The sequence below is a fragment of the Pygocentrus nattereri genome, chromosome 15 (genome assembly GCF_015220715.1).
Source record: "Pygocentrus nattereri isolate fPygNat1 chromosome 15, fPygNat1.pri, whole genome shotgun sequence".
Taxonomy (NCBI): Eukaryota; Metazoa; Chordata; class Actinopteri; order Characiformes; family Serrasalmidae; genus Pygocentrus; species Pygocentrus nattereri.
Genome location: NC_051225.1, coordinates 3,582,673 through 3,602,484, shown reverse-complemented (window position 1 = coordinate 3,602,484; position 19,812 = coordinate 3,582,673). Strand labels below are relative to the sequence as shown.

At 42.9% G+C, this 19,812-nt stretch overlaps 1 protein-coding gene across 3 annotated transcripts in view; it reads right to left on the bottom strand.

Moving 5' to 3' along the window:
* Window positions 1–3,334: 3,334 nt before the first annotated feature.
* The window catches only part of tnfaip8l1 (tumor necrosis factor, alpha-induced protein 8-like 1), a 16,691-nt gene continuing 213 nt past the window's right edge, over window positions 3,335–19,812 (bottom strand). The window contains exons 1-2 of one of the 3 annotated variants that reach the window (XM_017702591.2): window positions 19,727–19,812; window positions 3,335–7,160 (exon numbers count right to left, since the gene is read on the bottom strand). The exon at window positions 19,727–19,812 is cut by the window's right edge and continues 213 nt beyond it. In XM_017702591.2, the coding sequence (XP_017558080.1) occupies window positions 6,595–7,155 (561 nt within the window). In that variant the 5' untranslated portion in view covers window positions 7,156–7,160; window positions 19,727–19,812 and the 3' untranslated portion in view covers window positions 3,335–6,594. Of the gene's footprint in view, window positions 7,161–8,167; window positions 8,208–14,517; window positions 14,645–19,726 lie in introns of those variants that run through there. The other 2 variants (XM_017702590.2, XM_017702592.2) reach the window with 2 other exon arrangements.

Genomic DNA, 19,812 nt, shown 5'->3' with positions numbered 1-19,812 from the left:
GTACAGAAACAATAAAAACTGTATCGCCGATATGGAGAAACAATAAAAACTGTATCGCCGATATGCAGAAACAATAAAAACTGTATCGCCGATATGCTGAAACAATAAAAACTGTATCGCCGATATGCAGAAACAATAAAAACTATCGCCGATATGCAGAAACAATAAAAACCATCGGCGATATGGAGAAACAATAAAAACTGTATCGCCGATGTACAGAAACAATAAAAACTGTATCGCCGATATGGAGAAACAATAAAAACTGTATCGCCGATATGCAGAAACAATAAAAACTGTATCGCCGATATGCAGAAACAATAAAAACTATCGCCGATATGGAGAAACAATAAAAACTGTATCGCCGATATGCAGAAACAATAAAAACTATCGCCGATATGGAGAAACAATAAAAACTGTATCGCCGATATGCGGAAACAATAAAAACTGTATCGTCGATATGCGGAAACAATACAAACTGTATCGTCGATATGCAGAAACAATAAAAACTGTATCGCCGATATGCGGAAACAATACAAACTGTATCGTCGATATGCGGAAACAATAAAAACTGTATCGCCGATATGCGGAAACAATACAAACTGTATCGTCGATATGCGGAAACAATAAAAACTGTATCTGCAATACGCAGAGGAGAACCAAAACAATACAAACTGTATCGCCGATGTGAGGTGACAGCGCTACCCACCGCGCCACCGTGCCGCCCAATGTATAGTATTCCTGGGATATACAGCAAAGTAAAGACTGTGCCAACCAACCCCACTCACCCACAACTTAACCATAAAGAAATGCTGTATGTGGTTTATGTACCAGGCAGTTCAGGCTCTTGTGTTGTTTATAGACCTGCTGCACTGTGTTGTATGTAATGTGTTGGAGCCAAATCAAACTCTATAGCAGTCCTGTGCAAGTCAGAGACCTTCATTTAAGTAGAAATTATTCATGCTATTTTTGAGGAGATCAGATATAAGATAACCCACTTCAATAACAAAGGTGAAAGTCAAAAGAAAATAAGGGGAAAAAACAGTAATTACAAAACTGTTTAAAAGCTGAAAATGTGCCTCCTAGCAACCACCTGGAAGACCTGGTCGACACCAAAGCTGCCCCCATCAGATAAACAGCACTGAAAGCTTTGATCTCTGAGAGAGAGGAGAAGATCAAGCTGCTTCAGATCTGAAAACATCCACAGGTGTTTCTGTCGATCCTTCCACTGTGAGAAGACCAGCGCTGTGGGTCTGAAAGGACGTGTAGCTGATCAAGAAGAACCTCGCTGAGAAAAGGAGACGGACACATCGAACAAAGAAGCTGAACGATGGACTGACCGCCCCAGAGTCCAGACCTCAACACCACTGAATGGGTTTGATTAGTTCTGAAAATCGACCAGCTTCTCAGATTGAGCTTTGGAGGCGTGTCTGCAGATTCTTTGAGGAGCTGAAAGTGAGGCGCCTGAAAAGAGTGGAAGCTGGAATGAAGGTACAGAGAGACTCACTGAAACTACATTTAGTGGCTGAGGCTCCTGTGTAATTTTCTGCTAAATATATATTCTGCTTTTTTTCCTGCTGCTGAAAAATGAACAACTTGTACTTAATGGCCATTTTGAGTGGACATTAAGGCCCAGTCTCATTTCTTCTTTTTACCCCTAGCCCTAGTTTTCGAGTGTCATCCTAACCGCTCGGAACTGGGTTACAGGGTTGAGATCTTCCTCTATGAAATGAGACCCTCAAATAAAAGAGCATCACTTCATTATCAGCTACTAGCGCCGCTCTGTAGGCGACCCTGCCCGTCTGCAGGGACAGCAGAGGAGGGGAAAGTTCAGCTCCTCACTGCTGGGCTTTAGTTACATTTAGGGATCATACGCCTTCAAAGAGGGGGGCAATTATTTATTATCACCCCCCCCAATTATGCCATGATATGAAGCTGAACTTATTCACCAGCTTCTTGATTGAATTTTCCCGTTCCACCTCAAACGGTGCGGTTATATTCTGGTGTTTCAGGCGTCAGAACTGCTGCAACATGTATGGCATTTCGGCTGACGCTCTGATCCAGACCAACTTACAACTTGATCATTTTACACAGGGAGGCGAATGTGGTGTTGGGAGTCTTGCCCAAAGACTCTTATTTGTATAGTGTAAAGTGTTTACCCAGGCAGGGACTTAAACCCCAGTCTACAGTGTGGAAGGCAGAGGTGTTGCCCACTACAGCGACCAACCTTTAAAAAGTGTCACGGAAAAATGAGCCTGCAGGCTACCTGGACATCAGCTACTATGCTTGTTATGAAGAAAAGAAGCATAATACACTGAAACAACGATAAACTAAGACAATACAATGATGACTAACTTCTTAAAGGAGAAAACGTTCACATTTGTGGGTTTCATTGGTCGCCCACACAGCCATCTTGCTGTAACACTCCGGCGCGAGTCTTTGGAAAAACCTCAATTTGGAGGGCCCTGTAGCCCCAACGCTTTGGCCTACCCCCCCCGTCACAACAAAAATCAGGCTAAGCCGTAGGTGGCTAGGGGTGAAATGGGATTGGGCCTGAATAAATGAAGGGTGGTCTCTGACTTTTGCCCACAAACTGTAAGTAGATAGACTCCAACACAAATCATCAACCATAGAAAATCGTATCAAGCTGAAAACAGCCTTGCCTGAGCTGCGTGGGGCATATAGGCAAATTCATTTTTTCCCCCTGCGCAGCTGACCTTTCCTTTGACTATTTTTCAATTCCGCATGTGTTTCAGGAACTGATCCTAAGCCAGCAGCTTCTCTAAATACATAAATAAAGTGGGGTTAGGAAAGAAAAAAAAAAAAGGTCAGGCAGAATCTGACTCATGCACTAGAGCCTCCTGCACTGCAACCCAAACAGATCAACAGGACACAGGCCGAAAAAAATGAGTTGTTTGAAGGAAAGACGCGAACACGTCAGTGCTGTGCCGCGGTTCAGGGATTAGTAGGCCTTAATCTGGGCCGCACGTACTTTTTAATCTGACAGTCCCGTTTAGGCCTTGTAAAGAAAAGACATACAAACAAGGGGTCACTTAAAACCAAGGTTTCCTTTATATATATATATATAATGGATGATATAAACAGTTATGGAGAAACGAAAGGACACTGGATGGAAATATGTACAGTTGTTTAAGCCCGAAACTGGAATTCACATGTCAAAAGAACCTGAAAAATGTGGAAGATGATCCCTAAATCACTCGTTGAAGTCTATGGTGAGAGAGATTCACGGCTCTGTAATCCTTCTGAATTGGCCCTGCGAGGACGGACAGGACTGAACCCTGAAAAAAAAACAAAAAAAAAAAAACGTAGCATTCGCTTCTGTTCGGTTCTGAAGCGTCTCCTTCAGGCCCGCTTGGCTTCATGATCCTTTATTAGTGAGCTTTACTGTCACAGCCAGCTGGCCACAACAGCCTGGGATACATTCAGAAGACTTTTACACATGCATAAAAAACGAGGAACACTAAAGGAGCGCTGGCAAGTGCACGCATGCTGCAAATCGTTTGTTTACCTTTGGTAATATTTGGTTACAGATACACCAGGCAATGATAACACAATCAAAACAAACACTCATGCTGCCTCGATAAATCAAGTGGCTTCACTTCAGTCGGTTGGCATTTTTGCCCTATGCCTATGGTGGAGGGAAGATTTGGACTGTCTAGGGGTCCCTGAGGAGTCTGAGGACCACTGCACCCAGCTTTTAAAACAAAGGGGTACAATAGGCATACAAGCTACTCCATCTCAATTCATCACAGCAACTAACGTTTGTTTCAATTGTTCAAAACTAATCGAGTGATCTAGCCATGCTCCGCCCACATCATTCTTTCATAGCTGCAGCTGCGGGATTGGTCAAGCTTGTTGCACACGACTCCAAATATGTAAATTTCTTGATTTCAAATCATGTTTGGAATCGTTTCGTATCATGTACTGAAGCCGGCGTCAGAGCATGGGGGCACACTTTTCCAACCTGACTAGTGTCAAACAGCTATAGCAACACAGTGCAAGTCAGAAGCATAGCATTTTCTAGGGATGCGTCGATTCTGGGACTGTGGCCGGTTACGATATCCAACATCCGATATTTTTCATGTGCATATCTGCCGATTACAATGTAAAAACAATGTTAAAATTGGGACAAGATTAGCATTTCAGAGAAATTTGCCATTTATGTAGCACCATAAATACAGTAAAAAAGATTAAAAAATAATAGATATTATCAATATGATTCCAATGACATTGTGCATCAATACCAAGCTCATTAGGCTGAATGGGTTCTGCAAAGCTTGTCCAACCTCACAACTAGGCATGCACTGACAGTGGGCTGGCGGCAATATCCAGTATTTTTCACGCATGTATGCCGCTACTAATGCCGATATAATCGCTGTTGTCGGAAGAAAACCTTGTATATCCAAAATTATAACATCACAGGAGAAGAAAAAAAAAAAACGACTTTTCCAAGTCATTTGGGGCCGGTTCGGTTCTTTTGGTCTACTCATCATGAAATTTCCAGACGCTGTAAAGAGAACAGGCATTTCTAAACTGTCTAAATCTGAAAAACGACAAAAAAAATGGAAATACGAGGTTTTCTGACAGCAGTGATGCGTGTCTATGTGGAAAATGTATAAATTGGGCTTACATTTTCTTGGATTAGCATAACATGTATTTCTGGAGGGCTAAAATTCAGTAAAACGAATAAAATACAGTTTAGCAGTCCACCGTCACCTAAACATCTCGCCCTTCCAAAGTTCTGTAAACAGGTCATCAACTAGGAGTTTGTGATATCGGTCCAATCTAAAGAGTCCGACGCGGATATCGCTGCTGCCAGAGCGAAAAGGCTCGCGTCTCCAAAAGGATAAACTTCACAGGAGAAGGAAAGTCTACTTTCAAAACGTACATCAACGGAAACTTTTTTCCAAGATACTTTGGTCCAATCGCAATGAAATTTACACACAGCCTAAACGGGCAACAGGCATTTTCAAACGGTCAAAAAAAAGGAGATAGAAGATTTTGTTTCCGACAGCTGCGATATGTTTTCTAAAGCGTTAGTGAGGCTGCTAGGACTCCCATCGCTGCGCTACTTTTTTCTGGCCAGCATTGTTTAAAGCTTGTCCAACCTCACAACTGTTACTACAAAAGAACACGGAGCATAGATGGGTCACTTCTTATGCTGCGTATCGTTAAATGCTTCAGAGGAAGTGCTGATTGTGCTTGGGGGCTGTGCTCCAGCACACAGCGAAGATCGAACAGGACAGAAGGAAGTTTAACCCAAGAGCAGCACTCCTACTGTGCTTCTTCCTGAGCACAGGCCCTGCTGTCAAAAATAAAACCAAGCTTTTTTTTGCTTTTTCCTCTCTTTGGCAGAGCTGCTTTACAGTGTGTGAATGGCAGAGATGGGAAAGAAATCAGCTGTTGCACATTCACAGCAAAACAAAAGGACAGCGCACAAGTCGGGGGGCACGGCCATAAAAATAAACATTTTAAAAACAGCAAATAATTAGAAAATAAAAGTACAGTGAAATATGCTCATATACTCCTTCATTCCCGATCAGGAACTGCATCGGGGCAAAAGACTGCGAAGTGAATCCGTCACAAGAAGGTGGTAAAACATCATAAAACTACTGAGCAGAGCTGCACGATATACTGCAATAATACAGCCTTGCAATATATTAATGGGGAAATATACATGGTGAACGACCGGCCTGCACTGTTGACGAAACGTTAGATCGCAGGAAGTTGCTCAGGATGTTCACAGCACAGAATAAGAGGGAAAAAAAAATAGTGATTTGTTAGAGGCTCATTTGCATATTGCAGCCTTCTGCAGTATCAGTGTCGGAAAAGGAGATATTGTGATAAATATTGTGCAATAAAACTAAAACAGGCCTGGACCGCTTTCAGACACCAGCGGCCGGTTTGTTACGCACATTAAAAACCTTCTCGGTTCACTTCTTCTCCTCAGCGGTCCACTATGACTCACGCGGGCATTAAAACATAAAAAGATGAAAAACGTTTGCAGAGATTGTGTACATTGGTCCTTTGATCACCAGCTACAATCATTCTAAGCTGGCATGATATTTTCTTAATCAAAAACATGAAAGGGTACAATGTAAACCTTAATCCCCATGTAAGAGATGAAACAAAAAAAAAAAATCTCCTTCATTAATCACTATAGTGCATTAAAATGCTCGATTATATGATTCCACTCATCGAGAAATATGGGGAAAGCAAGTCCATCTGGCCCCTCAGCATCTCCTTTCATAGTTTAAACAATCTGCAACCCTGAATAATCCAGCCATACAGGAGCGGGTGTTTAAAATATGAGTCACGCTCTTCCTTGAACGGTTTCAGCACGAAAACATGAGGGTGGTGCATTGTCACGGAAAGGCCACTTGGGGCAGCTGTTCGCGTTGGGGTCCTCCCACGAGAAGCGCACTCGGCCAGAAACAGCTTAAACATGCCTTTAGTGGACTGTGGTTAAACAGAAACAACAGAAATAATGGAAAAATGTTCACATACAAAGTAAAAACAAAAACAATAAAAGAACAAATGGACAACGCAGGAGCTCCAGGAGGCCAAAACATGGTGTCAAAGGTTGCCTTCGTCCAGCATCTTGTTGACCCCGTCGCAGATTCTCTGCAGGTGGGCCCGGTAGACCTCGGAGGGGCTGTACAGCGCAGCCAGAAAGTCACAGTCAGAGAAGTGATTGAAGACGTGGTTGATGCGTGCGTGGGACTTGGCTGTCAGGTGGCGATTAATGGCCTGGTGCAGAAGCTCCCTGCAGTCGTTCAGGAGGCCACTCATGACCCTCCGGTCGAAGGTGAAGTCGATCTGGTGGAAGCTGACCGCGGTCATGGCCAGGGTGTGCACCTTCTTGCGGAAGCGCTCCACCAGGGCCAGCTCCTCGTTGTTGAACTGCCCGTTGCGGTACAGGACGCCCAGCTTCACCACCATCTTGATTAGGTTCTTGATGATCTTCTGCGCCTCCTTGCGGTTGCGGGTGTACTCTTTGGTCACGCGGTACAGCTCGTCCAAGACTTCGCTGCTGGTGTCGTCGATGAAGAGGTTGGCCACCGTCTTGGTCGCCATCTTGCTCATGAGCTTCTTCTGGGCCTGCAGGGCCAGGCTCTTCGTACTGAAGGAGTCCATGTTGTCTGGAAAAGGAATCAGAGTCAGGAAACGAATCGTCAACATGTGATCATAACACTCACAGGAGGTTTTCTGGTGAAAATAAAGGGTTCTTTTGGCTGACGCCACTGAAGAACCACTAAAGCATGTGAACCATTTAATGGATGATTATGAAAAATCAATGAATCAGAAATCATAACACATTTTCTCTCACACACACACACTGTTAGCCCTTTTTCCCTGTTCTTCAGTGATCAGGACCCCCATGGACCCTCACAGAGCAGGTGCTATTTGGGTGGTGGGTCATTCTCAGCACTGCAGTGACACTGACGTGGTGGTGGCGTGTTACTGTGTTATTGTTTTGTCTGATCCACTCAGACCAGCACAACACACACTAACACACCACATCAGTGTTACTGCAGTGCTGAGAATGACCCACCACCCAAATAGTACCTGCTCTGTGAGGGTCCATGGGGGTCCTGACCACTGAAGAACAGGGTAACAGAGCATCAGAGAAACAGATGGACTACAGTCTGTAACTGTAGAACTACAAAGTGCAGCTAAGTGGAGCTGATAAACTGGACAATGAGTGTAGAAACGAGGAGGTGGTCAGAATGTTATGACTGATCTGTGTATAAACCTGTGCATGAAGATGTACAACATACCGAGTGGAAATTGCTGGAGATAAAGGACTGTAGGTTTCGATTTGGCGAGGAATATTAAAGTGAAAAAACCACAGGGGCCAGATGGGAGGAAAAGGGGAGCTTTGCACTTTCCCAAACAATACTCATTCATCCAGATTAGTACAGCAGATGTTTATCTGGACTTCCCCGTGTGGAAGCAGAAGGAAACATGAGTGCACATCTTTTCCAGCAAACACATGCTCGGGGACACAACAATCGACGACAAAACCAGAACATCAGCGCGCTGAAAGAAACCTAATCGCAGAATCACAGAGTGGGCTTGTTTAATGAGTCATGCTGCAGGTCTGGGGGCAGGAGGACGACTCGACAAAAGGTGTGAAATTTCTCACCAACACAATGAAGTCGATCTTCAATAGAGTTCCAGTTTCGGACGGCCTGACGTCAGTAAAGTAATAGCTGAGCGTTAAGGGTAGAGCTGCCTTCCTGCGAGCAGCGAAACAGAGAAGAGGAAGAAAAAAAAAAAAAGAAACCGACAAAGAAACAAACTAGAAATGAATAACGACTTCAACACAGTGTCAACAAAAATCTGAACCATCACAGACACGCCCCTCACTCCTTCATTCACGCCCTTCTCGGAAAACACCATCACTGATCTGATGAAGCCCAGTCTTTTGAGCTTGGGTGTGTCCATAGCACAACCCCTGCCCCCTCCTGCCCTCCTCACTCTGATAAGCTGCACCCAGATGCCTTATTTAGATCGTTTGAGGTCAGTCAAATCAACATGTGTAGGAACAGCGGTCACAACCCAAATGTTAAGAGCCTTTGTCCTTCCAACAAAATCAAACCACTTTTGGAGCCACAACATTTTACCTCCATTTCACCATCTCGGCTGTAAATGTGTCCCAGTATGTGTTAATGTGCTTGTCTAGACTAAAAAATATAATATAAATGAAAATGCTGACTTGCTCTGCTTTAATCTTTAGCTCAGCTAGAGCCGCTTTTCTCGCATCTCCAGCAGGAAACTTTGCCTCTAAAGTAGAACAGTTTGTTGTACAACTTTAAGTCTTGCTCAAATTTTCCCGTTCCACCTTAAATGGTGACTTCAGCTCTGTGACGTTTTAGTGTTTGTTAGTGTATCGTTGCAGGTTTAATGTATCAGGAAACCAGCTGGAGTGATTATAAACACTAATAAGTCCATTCATCTCCAAATTATCAATGTTCGTCTGTGTTGCTATGGTGACCAGCCGTCTGCGCTGATCTTCAGGGTTAAAGGCTGAATCAGCAGTTCTACATTAACTCCAGCGTTTAAGACCTTTTACTGTTAATAAGGAGGATTATTTTATTATTAGCTACTGATCTGATTCAGCTGTGGAGCCGCAACAGGACAGTAAAAGAGCCGCATGCAGTCCCCTAGTGTAGAACATGATAGAGCTTTGTAGAATTGAGACTATTTATAGACAAAGCATCTGCATTCAAATCAAATCTTGAACTTAAAATGAATCATAACTGGATCAGATATGAAAATGTGCAACGGCGCAATCCTATACATGTAAAACCGGTTCTTGAAGGGTTCTTTACTAAATGGTTCTATATAGCACCCTATATGCTTTGGGTGCTTTATAGCACCATTTTCCATCAATCTGAAGAACACTTTCATGATGCAAAGAGTTCTTTCAGTGTTCATGGTTGTGCATAAAACTGCTTTCTTTATTTTATTTACTAAAAAAACCCTTGAAGCATCTTCTTCAAGAGTGTAGCGCAGAGAGAGAGAGAGAGAGAGAGAGAGAGAGAGAGAGAGAGAGAGAGAGAGAGAGAGAGAGAGAGAGAGAGAGAGAGAGAGAGAGAGAGAGAGACAGACAGAGACAGAGACAGAGACAGAGACAGAGAGAGAGAGAGAGAGAGAGAGAGAGAGAGAGAGAGAGAGAGAGAGAGAGAGAGAGAGAGAGAAGGAAAGACAGACAGACATTTTGTCCATCAGTCACATCTGACAGCGCCTCCCCCTTTGAGACGGGAGTCCACAGCCCTGTTTTGGAGCAGTGTCATTTAATCTGGTGAGGAGTGGGATTGACACTGATATGCCCCCCAATGACTCACGCCATTCAACAGAGCCCAGCAAAGTCCCTCTCTCAGATTTCCCACAATTCTTCGTACAACAAAGCTGCAAACAATCCATTCATTACATCCCACTGTCTCGAGGAAGGAAAAAAGGAACTACAAAGCACCAACACCGCACCGGAGTCCTGACTCGCCTGACTCGCCGGAAAAAACTGCACTGTTTATCACACGTGCAGTAAAAGCCACTAAAACATCCAACATCCAACCCTCCATCTAAGAATTAGTGTTTTAGAGGATGTTTCATTGAAACGGTGTGAAACGGGCTGTGATGTACGTTCCCCCTCGCTTAACGCCTGTCAGTTACCCAATCAGCAGCGACAGGAATATAAACCTATTGAAAAGACAGAGCACACAACGGATTCTCTACAAGCGCAGCCGCTGCAGGTCTTTTAGAATTCAGAACCATTTGTCTCTGTGTCTGCACACTGTGAAATTAGACCTCTGCATTTAACCCAGCTGTGCAGGGAAACACCCACATACGGGCACAGTAGTGAACACACACACTAGGGGGCAGTGAGCACACTTGCCCGGAGCAGTGGGCAGCCCTATCCATGGCTGTTGGTTAGGTGCCTTGCTCGCAGACCAGCAGCTGAGGGGATCGAACCAGCAACCTTCTGGTCACAGGGCTGGTTCCCTAACCTCCAGCCCTGTTTTGTGTGCACAACAACTGAAGACCTTAAAAAGAATTTAGTATTTGTTATAAAAAAAATTATAGGATAAGTTAGAAGGATGCCAAGAACGACCGTCTCAGCTGCCATGGTTGAACATCTAAACAACCATTTAAACATCTTGTCAGGGCTGAACGAAGCTGGGGCATCAGTAGGGAATGGGATATTGGAGGGAAAAATCAAAACAAACAAACAAAAACAACCAAAAATCAACAAATCTGATCCAGTCCTGTAACAAATCTGTCGTGAAATAGCACTCACTGTGCGATTTCGCAAAGGTGCTGCACAATTCAGTCGTCTACTTCATGGTTCTTCACATCGATTCAATCATGCGAAGGGATCATTGAGTGTTCGTGGCTCCATATAGAACCATGTTCTTTATTAAAGAGTCTCTGAAGAACCGGCTTTTATGGATGCACCAAGTGTAGTACATTCAATAAAAGCCATTAAACATCAGACCTGGACTCCGAGTCTTCTACGCAGACACTTCGGTGTTTGGTAACCGCAGTTTTTCCCTCGCTCTCGTGTACCGAGTGTGTAAGACAGAAGGAAAGTTCCTGTATTTTGTCGCTACAAGTCTGTAGAAACCGCACATGACTGCATCAGTACATGCAGCTCTTCACCTTCAAACACGATGAAAGCTGCAGGAGGACCAGCGCTCATGCTACAAGATCCTTCTCTTTTCCTAAACATTGTCTTCAGAAATGCGTCATTTGCATTCCTTTGAAAGAGCACGTCTGATGTCGCGGCTTTTTTCCCTTCTTTCTCTGGGAAAAAAAAATAAAAATCTTCATCACGAATCCAGAGACAGAAGCGGAGCTGCACAAGCTGACGTGAGATGGATGGATCTATCCTTCGGTTTCTTCAGAGGATTACACACCCCCTGCTTCGCCCAGCCCAAATTAACGTCTGTCAAGATCAAAGGGATCTCCTTTGAGGAAAGACACAAGGTGAGGCGAGCAGACACGAGGTCACGCTCCTCTCTCCTCTCTGGGAACAGGGATGGGAACAGGGATGGGAACGGAGCGGCACCTTTTACAGACGCACAAACATGTGGGCAACTTTTCAGAGAGGCTTCTCGGGCTCATTACGCCCCCCTGCTGCGAGGAAAACGCCACCAAATGACACATTTAACTAATGCGTCCAAGAATTTCAGTCTCCGAGGTAATGAGTTTCCCGGCAATGTTTGTGGCTTTAAGATAAAGACGGAGAACAAAAGCAATTTGTTGATAAAAAGGGGGGAAAAAAAAAAAAAAAAAAGTTGTGGATAATCCCAAGAGGCGCTGAATGCATCTCGAGGGAAATTCAGGGCCTTTGTGCTTTCATTCAGAGCTGCAGTTCTACTAAGAGACACTGTATAAGCCTCACGCTGCCAACTGTGGTACAGTAAAATGTTTTTGAACGGTGTCCAAGGAAATACTGGGCAGCGACCGACCGTCAAGCACTGTCATTAGTGGTGAGTTTTACATGAGTGTGAATGAAAACAACTCGACAGTAACGGAGAAGCGAGAGCAGCTGGACTTACAGTACAGGTTACAGGCCAACTCCGCAACTCATCATGACAAAACACAGGCCTGTCCAGGAGGAGCGCTGATGTGGGAATTGTGGGCTCATGCCAACCTCCAATATTTCAAGTATGCACAGTTGCATGCAAAAGTTTGGGCTCGCCGGTCATTTTACCTGCTCTTCTGACTTTTCCCATGAATAAAAGGAAACGCACCCTCCAGAAAACAGAATTCTGCGCGGTTTCATGCACAATTTACATTTATTGGTCATATTTAACATATCGGGGAAGAAAAATCAGCCATAATATGGCCTGTGCAAAAGTTAAGGCACCCGTTATGACTGGGTGTGTGTGTCCATGCCCTCAGGTTGGTCATATTTAGGCAGAAAAATGACAAATTCCCCCCCTTTTTTTTTTATTTATAGCGCCCTAGTGACAAAACATGTCATTTGACCTTCCGAATATGACTGGGTTGGTTAGTGTAGTGGGTAACACCTCTGCCTTCTATGCTGGAGACTGGGGTTCAATGCCCACCTGGGTAGGCACCCTACACTATACCAATAAGAGTCCTTGGGCAAGACTCCCAACACCACCTTCACCTACCGGTGTTAAAAAATAATCAAACTGTAAGCCGCTCTGGATAAGAGCGTGAGCCAAATGCTGTAAATGACTGTGCATATCTGTTGGTGCTGTTACCAACATTTACAGCTGTTTTGGGGGAAAAAATAAATAAACAAAAACAATGAATCTGATCAAATCCTGTAACAAATCTGTTGTGAAATAGGACTCACTTTGTGTGATTTTCCAAACTTGCTGCATAATTAATTTGCCTAATTCATGGTTCTTCATATTGATGGAGAATGCTTTGTTGATGGTTCTCGATAGAAGCTTTTTAAAAAATGGTTCTAAATAGCACCAAAAAGTTCTTTTCAACAGAAGAACCATCATAGAACCATCCATCTACAGCACATTCTCCATCAATCTGAAGAACGCTTTGCATGATTAAAGGGTTCTCTGCTTTGTGATTGGGTTCTTCAGATTGATGTAAGAGGTTCTATTAAGAGGCTTTTTGAAAACCATTCCATATAGCACCCAAAAGGGTTCTTCCTCCCGTATGCCGTTGCGCTTGTAACAGTAAAAGTACCCTTTTGGGTGCTATACAGAACCCTTTTCAAAAGGTTCTGTATAAAACCATCTATAGCACGTTCATGCAAATTTTTCCATGCATCTGAAGAACCTTTTCACAATGCAAAGAACCCTTTAATCATGCAAAGGATTTTTTAAGTGTTCGCAGTCTGTATAGAACCACATTCTTTACTAAAGCCATCTTTTTAAAATGTGTACACAGAACTGTTTACAAAAACGTTCTATACAGAACCACATAACATGTTCTCCGTCAATCTGAAGAACAATTTTGTCAATTTTTGTCGTTTTTCAGTTTTTGACATAATTTGAAAAAGCCTGTTGCTCTTTACACTGTGTGGAAATTTCATGATGAATGGACTAAAATAAACGGCCCAAAGTGACTTGGAAAAAATTCCGGTTCCACTGACTTACATTAAAAGTGAAGTATGCTTTTTGCTTCTCCTGTAAAGTTACCATTTTGAAAATATGTCCCAACAGCAGCGATATAAAATGTAGAAATTGGGACTGAATTAGCCTTACAGAGAAATGTTATATAATTATAGGGCTACAAATGCAGTAAAATGAGCAGAGTGCAGATACTTTAGTGCAGTAACTGAGTGTCACCTAAACAATCTGCTCTCCTAGAGTTTAATACATACATTATTGAAATGCAAAGCGCCTCTTTCAGGACTATACAGCCTTATAACACCCTGAATCCCTGTTCGTATCCTTCCACCGTGTGCTTTAAAAATGATTTAGGCCAAAAATTCACAACAAATATTACAGTCATCAAGCAGTGAATTCATAACCATTTCATATAGTAACTTTCTGTGAAGGAGCTTTTTGAGGTGGACGTCTGGTTCCCATCACCACCACTGTGAATAATTCGGGAGGTTTCTCTAGAACAGAGCATTTAAGACCAAACAGCTCTGAATGACTTTGTTTACACCTCAATTACACAGAAAATCACTTAAACTCCCCCTTAAACGCACCAGTGGCTAATCAATAAACATGAGTTTAAACATTGGCCAAAACAAATTTTCGGATCATGTGAATGCCTTGATTGAAACGCCCCAAGAACATCTGTGATTGGTCAGGGTGCTCAATGGCACACAATAAAGCATTCAGTGAGAGGGTAGCGGCTCATTTGCATACTACAATCGTCCACTGTTGGGCCAATATTGCAACAGCATTTACCAAACAATACAGCCATTGTGCAACTCTGAATACCAGCTTTAAACTACACCCTAATGCACTACTCTCATCAGCGGCCACTGAGTAAAACTAGCCTGAGGCGAGGCTGAAGTCTTCCGTTACCTAAACTCACCTTCCTGGAGGTGTACAAGAGCATCCTCCATCTCTAGGAGCTTCAGTAACAGGAAACTGAATTACAGCGGGACAGAGAAGAGCACGGACGCTGGCCCAGGCTCGGACGTCTCCAGCCACCATACACAGCTCTGTTTGCCTGCCTTGATTGGCTCAGGTGCGAAAGAGTATGACTAAGTGGATCCACCTGAAAGCTCCACCCACTTTCTCCTCATGCCCTGCCCACTCAAGACTCCAGATATAGGCCATGCTGCTCGAGTGGGCACAAAGCGAGTGCTACAGTGCAGCAACGAGCTTTTTTTAGTTTTGCAGTCCATCTACCAAAAAGGAAACAATGGTAAGCCTGTGCTATGTTTGACTTTCAAGCTTTGAAGTGCGAACCTACAACCAGCAAGGCGCTCGCTGCCTCCAACAGCAGCATCCCTTTTATGTGCTCTCAGCTCTACCTCCATCAGGTCTGCTTATGTAACACGAGGACTTCTGAAGTCGAAACCTCAATCTGAGTGGCACGGCTGTGTGTTCAGCCATCACTGTCTCATCCCACCTGCGTCACGCTCAGCAGGGAGAGGCGTACTGTCTCTTTACCCCCCCCCCCCCAAAAAACACTTCTTCCTTTTTTCCCAGGCCCCACAGATCTACAAAAGCCTGCGGTGCGATTAATTATTCAGAAATGTGCCACAAGACGGCCCACAGATGAATAATGCATTAAGTCATTTGGAAAAATGTAAGGCTTAGGTGGGAAAGCGTGTCGTTAGCTAAAGGTGACAGTGACCAAAGTGGTGCACGACAATGAGGAATCCGAAAAACCAAAGCTGTGGCCCGCAGTAGAAATGGGCTGAACTGGCGTAATGGTTGAAGTTCTTTGAGTTTTGTCGTTTGTCTTTATGCCGCAAATGAGCGCAGATGGCACAACATGCAAACAGTCCAGAACATGCTAACGTGAGCTGGACGGCTGAGCTGGGAACGTTTCGTCGGGTTTTCTTTCTCACTGAAAACAGAAACGCAGCAGTCAATCGATCAACTCCCGTTCTGTTCTCCGCTGCAGTCAGAGGTAGACTGTTTGCTTACTTTAAGGACAAATTTGATATATATTGTTATATATCGCTATTGTTTTTCAGTTTTTGACATAATTGGAAAAAGCCTGTGGGCCTTTACACCGTGTGTAACTTTCATGAAAAATGGACCAAAAGTAACGGCCCAAAATGACTCGGAAAAATGTCCGGTTCCATTGACTTGCGTTAAAAGTAAAGCATGTTTTTTTTTCTTCTACTGTAAAATTACCATTATGGAGATATGAGGTTTTCTTCTGACAACAGTGTGTATATATATATATATATATATATATATATATATATATATATATATATATATATATATATATATATATATATATATATGTGTGTATATGTGTGTGTGTATGTGTATATATGTATGTGTATATATGTATGTGTATATATATGTGTGTATGTGTATATATATGTGTGTATGTGTATATATGTATGTGTATGCATGCGCACTGTATGGTGTTAAAGTTAGACAGCTTCCATTCTTTTCAGGCGAGTGTTAAGGTCTGGACTCTGGGGTGGCCAGTCCATTGTTTAGCTTCTTTGTTTGATGTCAACCCCCTCTCCCCCCTCCCCCCATCTCAGAAATATCTCCTGAAATACGTGAATAACTTCTACTCAACCTCTTCAACTCCTCGAGACCACCGGTGTGTTACAAACGCTCTTGGTCATGTTCTCCATAATGTTCATATTCCATAAGCTCCATTCAGAAGCTGGGCGTCGTGTGAGGCTGTAGCTCTTCTCTCCAGTCTAATAGACGGTGATGTCATTTTAAACCCTTATAATAAAAGAAGCTGAACTTTGTTTTTCTACTGAAAGTCGACCCGTTTTTCCCCAAATCTGGGCTCTAAACTATAAACAGACGTCACTTCAGTGATCTGCTCTGGCTTTCAGCAGTAAATTGTAAGCGTATAGTGATATGTGGAGATCATAAAACCCACGTTCTGTTCATTTGAGGGGAACTATGACGAAAAATAAATAAATAAATAAAATAAATGTACCTTTATTTCATGCAGCTGCTGAATAATTAGCCTTATGATTTTGGTCGTGCAAAATTCAGACGGACAAACCAAAATATGTCCGCGAACATAAGGAGGTTAAGGGCTGTTTCGACTGGATGTTTTCAAATATGATACAAAATTTTAGCCGTACCATTTCTGGCCCAATACTCGCCTACAGGAAACTCAAAAAGATATGGCCGAGGTGTGACCGTCTCTTGTGCTTGGGAACGTTGTTTCTGCACACATATAGTCCGCCAGGCTAAACGCTACGGAGGAGACCACAGCCGAAAGCATTTCCTGTACTTTCTGCAGTTGCACAAACGTGTCTCCTGTGAGCATGACTCCATTTGTTTGTGCAAGAAGATACACTCGCATGTTCTCTGCTCGGAGTCATTTCGCTGCCTTTCCAGCTCGTGACGTGAAGCGGAGCTTTCTCTCTGGGCGTCCGAGCTGTGCGACAACACACAGACCGGCCTTTTTGTAACTGCCAAACAAGAAGGATCTCTTGATACTTGATCTTGAAGTCATGCAGCTAAAGATCACATACAAACACACAGCCTACAACCAATATGACCAGAGGTGGTGAGGAACCCTCACCACGTACACATTATTCTAGCTTAGAGGACGGTGATGAGGACATCATTTTCGTGATGAACTCTGCCGCATTACGTGACAATAGGCTTTTCAGAGCATACTGTGGGTATCATCAGCACCCTGGAATCAAAACGGACCTCTTTTAGCTTCTTTCTTCATGTCCTTGGTCGTATTAAAGGGCCCATAAACTACATTCTTCTTCTATTTTCATATTTTCCCCTAATATCTGCTTTATCATTTTCATTTCATTGGTTCTATGTATCAAAAATAAATGAATATATACTATTTTAGAACTATACAGGCGGTTGTTGCTACTATGCCTGTAAAACTGGTGTATGTAAATGAGCTCTGTTTTCATTGGAGTTCATGTTGAAACACTAGCTTCAGTGTGAATGGGCGGGGCTAAAGTGCTCTAGGCTGAATAGATGGATATATGTAAATAAGCTCTATTCTGATTGGCTATCATTCTAGTATTGCTTTTAACAGCAGTCTATGTTAAAGCACTATAATTTCAGTGTGAATGGGTGGGACTAAAGCGCTCTAGGCTGAATAGATGGATATGTAAATGAGCTCTGTTTTGATTGGCTATCATTCCTGTATTGTTTAAAAGGCAGTTCACGTTGCAACACTAATGTTAGTGTGAATGGGTGGGGCTAAAGCGCTCTAGGCTGAATAGATGGATATGTAAATGAGCTCTGTTTTGATTGGCTATCATTCCTGTATTGTTTAAAAGGCAGTTAATTGCAACACTAATGTTAGTGTGAATGGGCGGGGCTAAAGCGCTCTAGGCTGAATAGATGGATCTATGTAAACATGATGTGTGACATCACTAAAATAGGCTATATCTTAGTATTCATGTATGGATGGCAAGTGAAGGGTACGTTTTGAAACTTGAACGTGTTTAAAGTGTTTACAAAATACATCAAAATACTCTTTTACTTATTATTTATTTTTAAAAATGATAAGCTCAGTTTTACGAATTTTCCTTTTTTGGCTGTTCCAACTTATAAAATCCCATAAAAAACGTTATATTAATTAAGAACGCTGCAAATCCACCGCAGGTAAGTCTTAAGTTGAAAAGCATCTGTCAGCACAGTATACAGGTGCTTCCTGGGCTACAGCTGAGGCCATCATGCACTTCGTCATCCAGTAAATCAGGTCACATCCCCTGTAAATGAGTTACTCGGTCTGTCATTAGCGCATGACGCTGCCATGGGCACTGGATCCATTGTTCTTATTGTTCTTACTGCACTTCACCTGCAACCACTGTGGGCTATTAAAGTCAGGAAGGAACAGCAATCACATTATTCCAGCTTCTTCGCCTTATTGGCTGATCAGTCGAGCTTATCAGGCCCAATCGTTCCAAAGCAGAATTAAATGTTTTATTTTTTATATTTATTTAAAGACGCTATTCTAACAGTAAACAATTCCTGTTTACCTCTCAAACTGCACAACCAGTAACCAAATGAACCAAATCTTTGGCTGATTTTGCAATTCAAGTAAATAAACAGTGGCGGACGACTCGTATAACGAGCTGTTTACAGTGTAACCCCCTTAAGCATGAAGTGGTTCTATACGCTCTTTTAAAAACTGGTTCTTCACAGGTTTTGTTTAGTAAAGACAACAGTTCTATAGAGAACCACGAACGCTCAAAGACCCATTTGTGAAATGGTTCTTCAGATTGATGTAGAACGTGCTGTAGATGGTCCTACATAGAACCTTTTTGAAAACGTTTCTATGGTTCTTCAAAGGACCGTGATTAAAGACAACAATCCTATAGAGAACCATGAACGCCCAAAGACCCACTTGCATGCTTAAATGGTTCCTCAGATTGATGGAGAAGGTGTTGTATACAGTTCTACATAGAACCTTTTTTGAAAAAACAGTTCTACGTATGCACTTAAAGACTTTAGTATAGAAGCATGAGCACTCGAAGAACCATTTGTATGATTAAAGGGTTCTTCGCCTGGGAGAAGGGTTCATCAGATTGACCTAGAACGTGCTATAGATGGCTCCACATAGAACCTTTTTTTTGAAAACGTTCATATGCACACACTTAAAAAGACGGATCTATGTGGGTTCTTTCGTAGAGAAAACGGTTCTACACAGAAGCATGAACATTCAAAGAAGCACGATTAAACGGTTCTTTGCATGACGAAACGATGTGGATGGTTCTCTATAACGTAGAACATTTTTTGAAAGCTTGACATGGTAATAACATCAGAACCTCACTTGGGTGCTACACAGAACCCTTTTCAAAAGTAGAACTACAACACATTCTCCATCAGTCTGAAGACCATGTGGAGAGCCATTTAAGCATGCAGATGGTTCTCTGAGTCCTCAGGGTTCTACACAGAACCAGTCTTCACTAAAGAACCTTTGAAGAACCATGGTTATAAACCCAAGTGTGTTAGAAGAAGCAGTTCCAGCATCCAACTCAGCAGAAGGTTCATGTCAGAAGAGTTTTGAGGGTTTAAAGTCAATCAGGCGTTATTTGATGGGCAATCATGAACGTATCTAGACCCTAGAAAGAACCTTTAGTTAACGTTACCTCCAACTTAAACCGGAATCAGGGGCGTCAGGTCCGTGATCTGCAGTCCAACCTTCCTTCTTCAGATCTCCATCTGAGGAACGCAG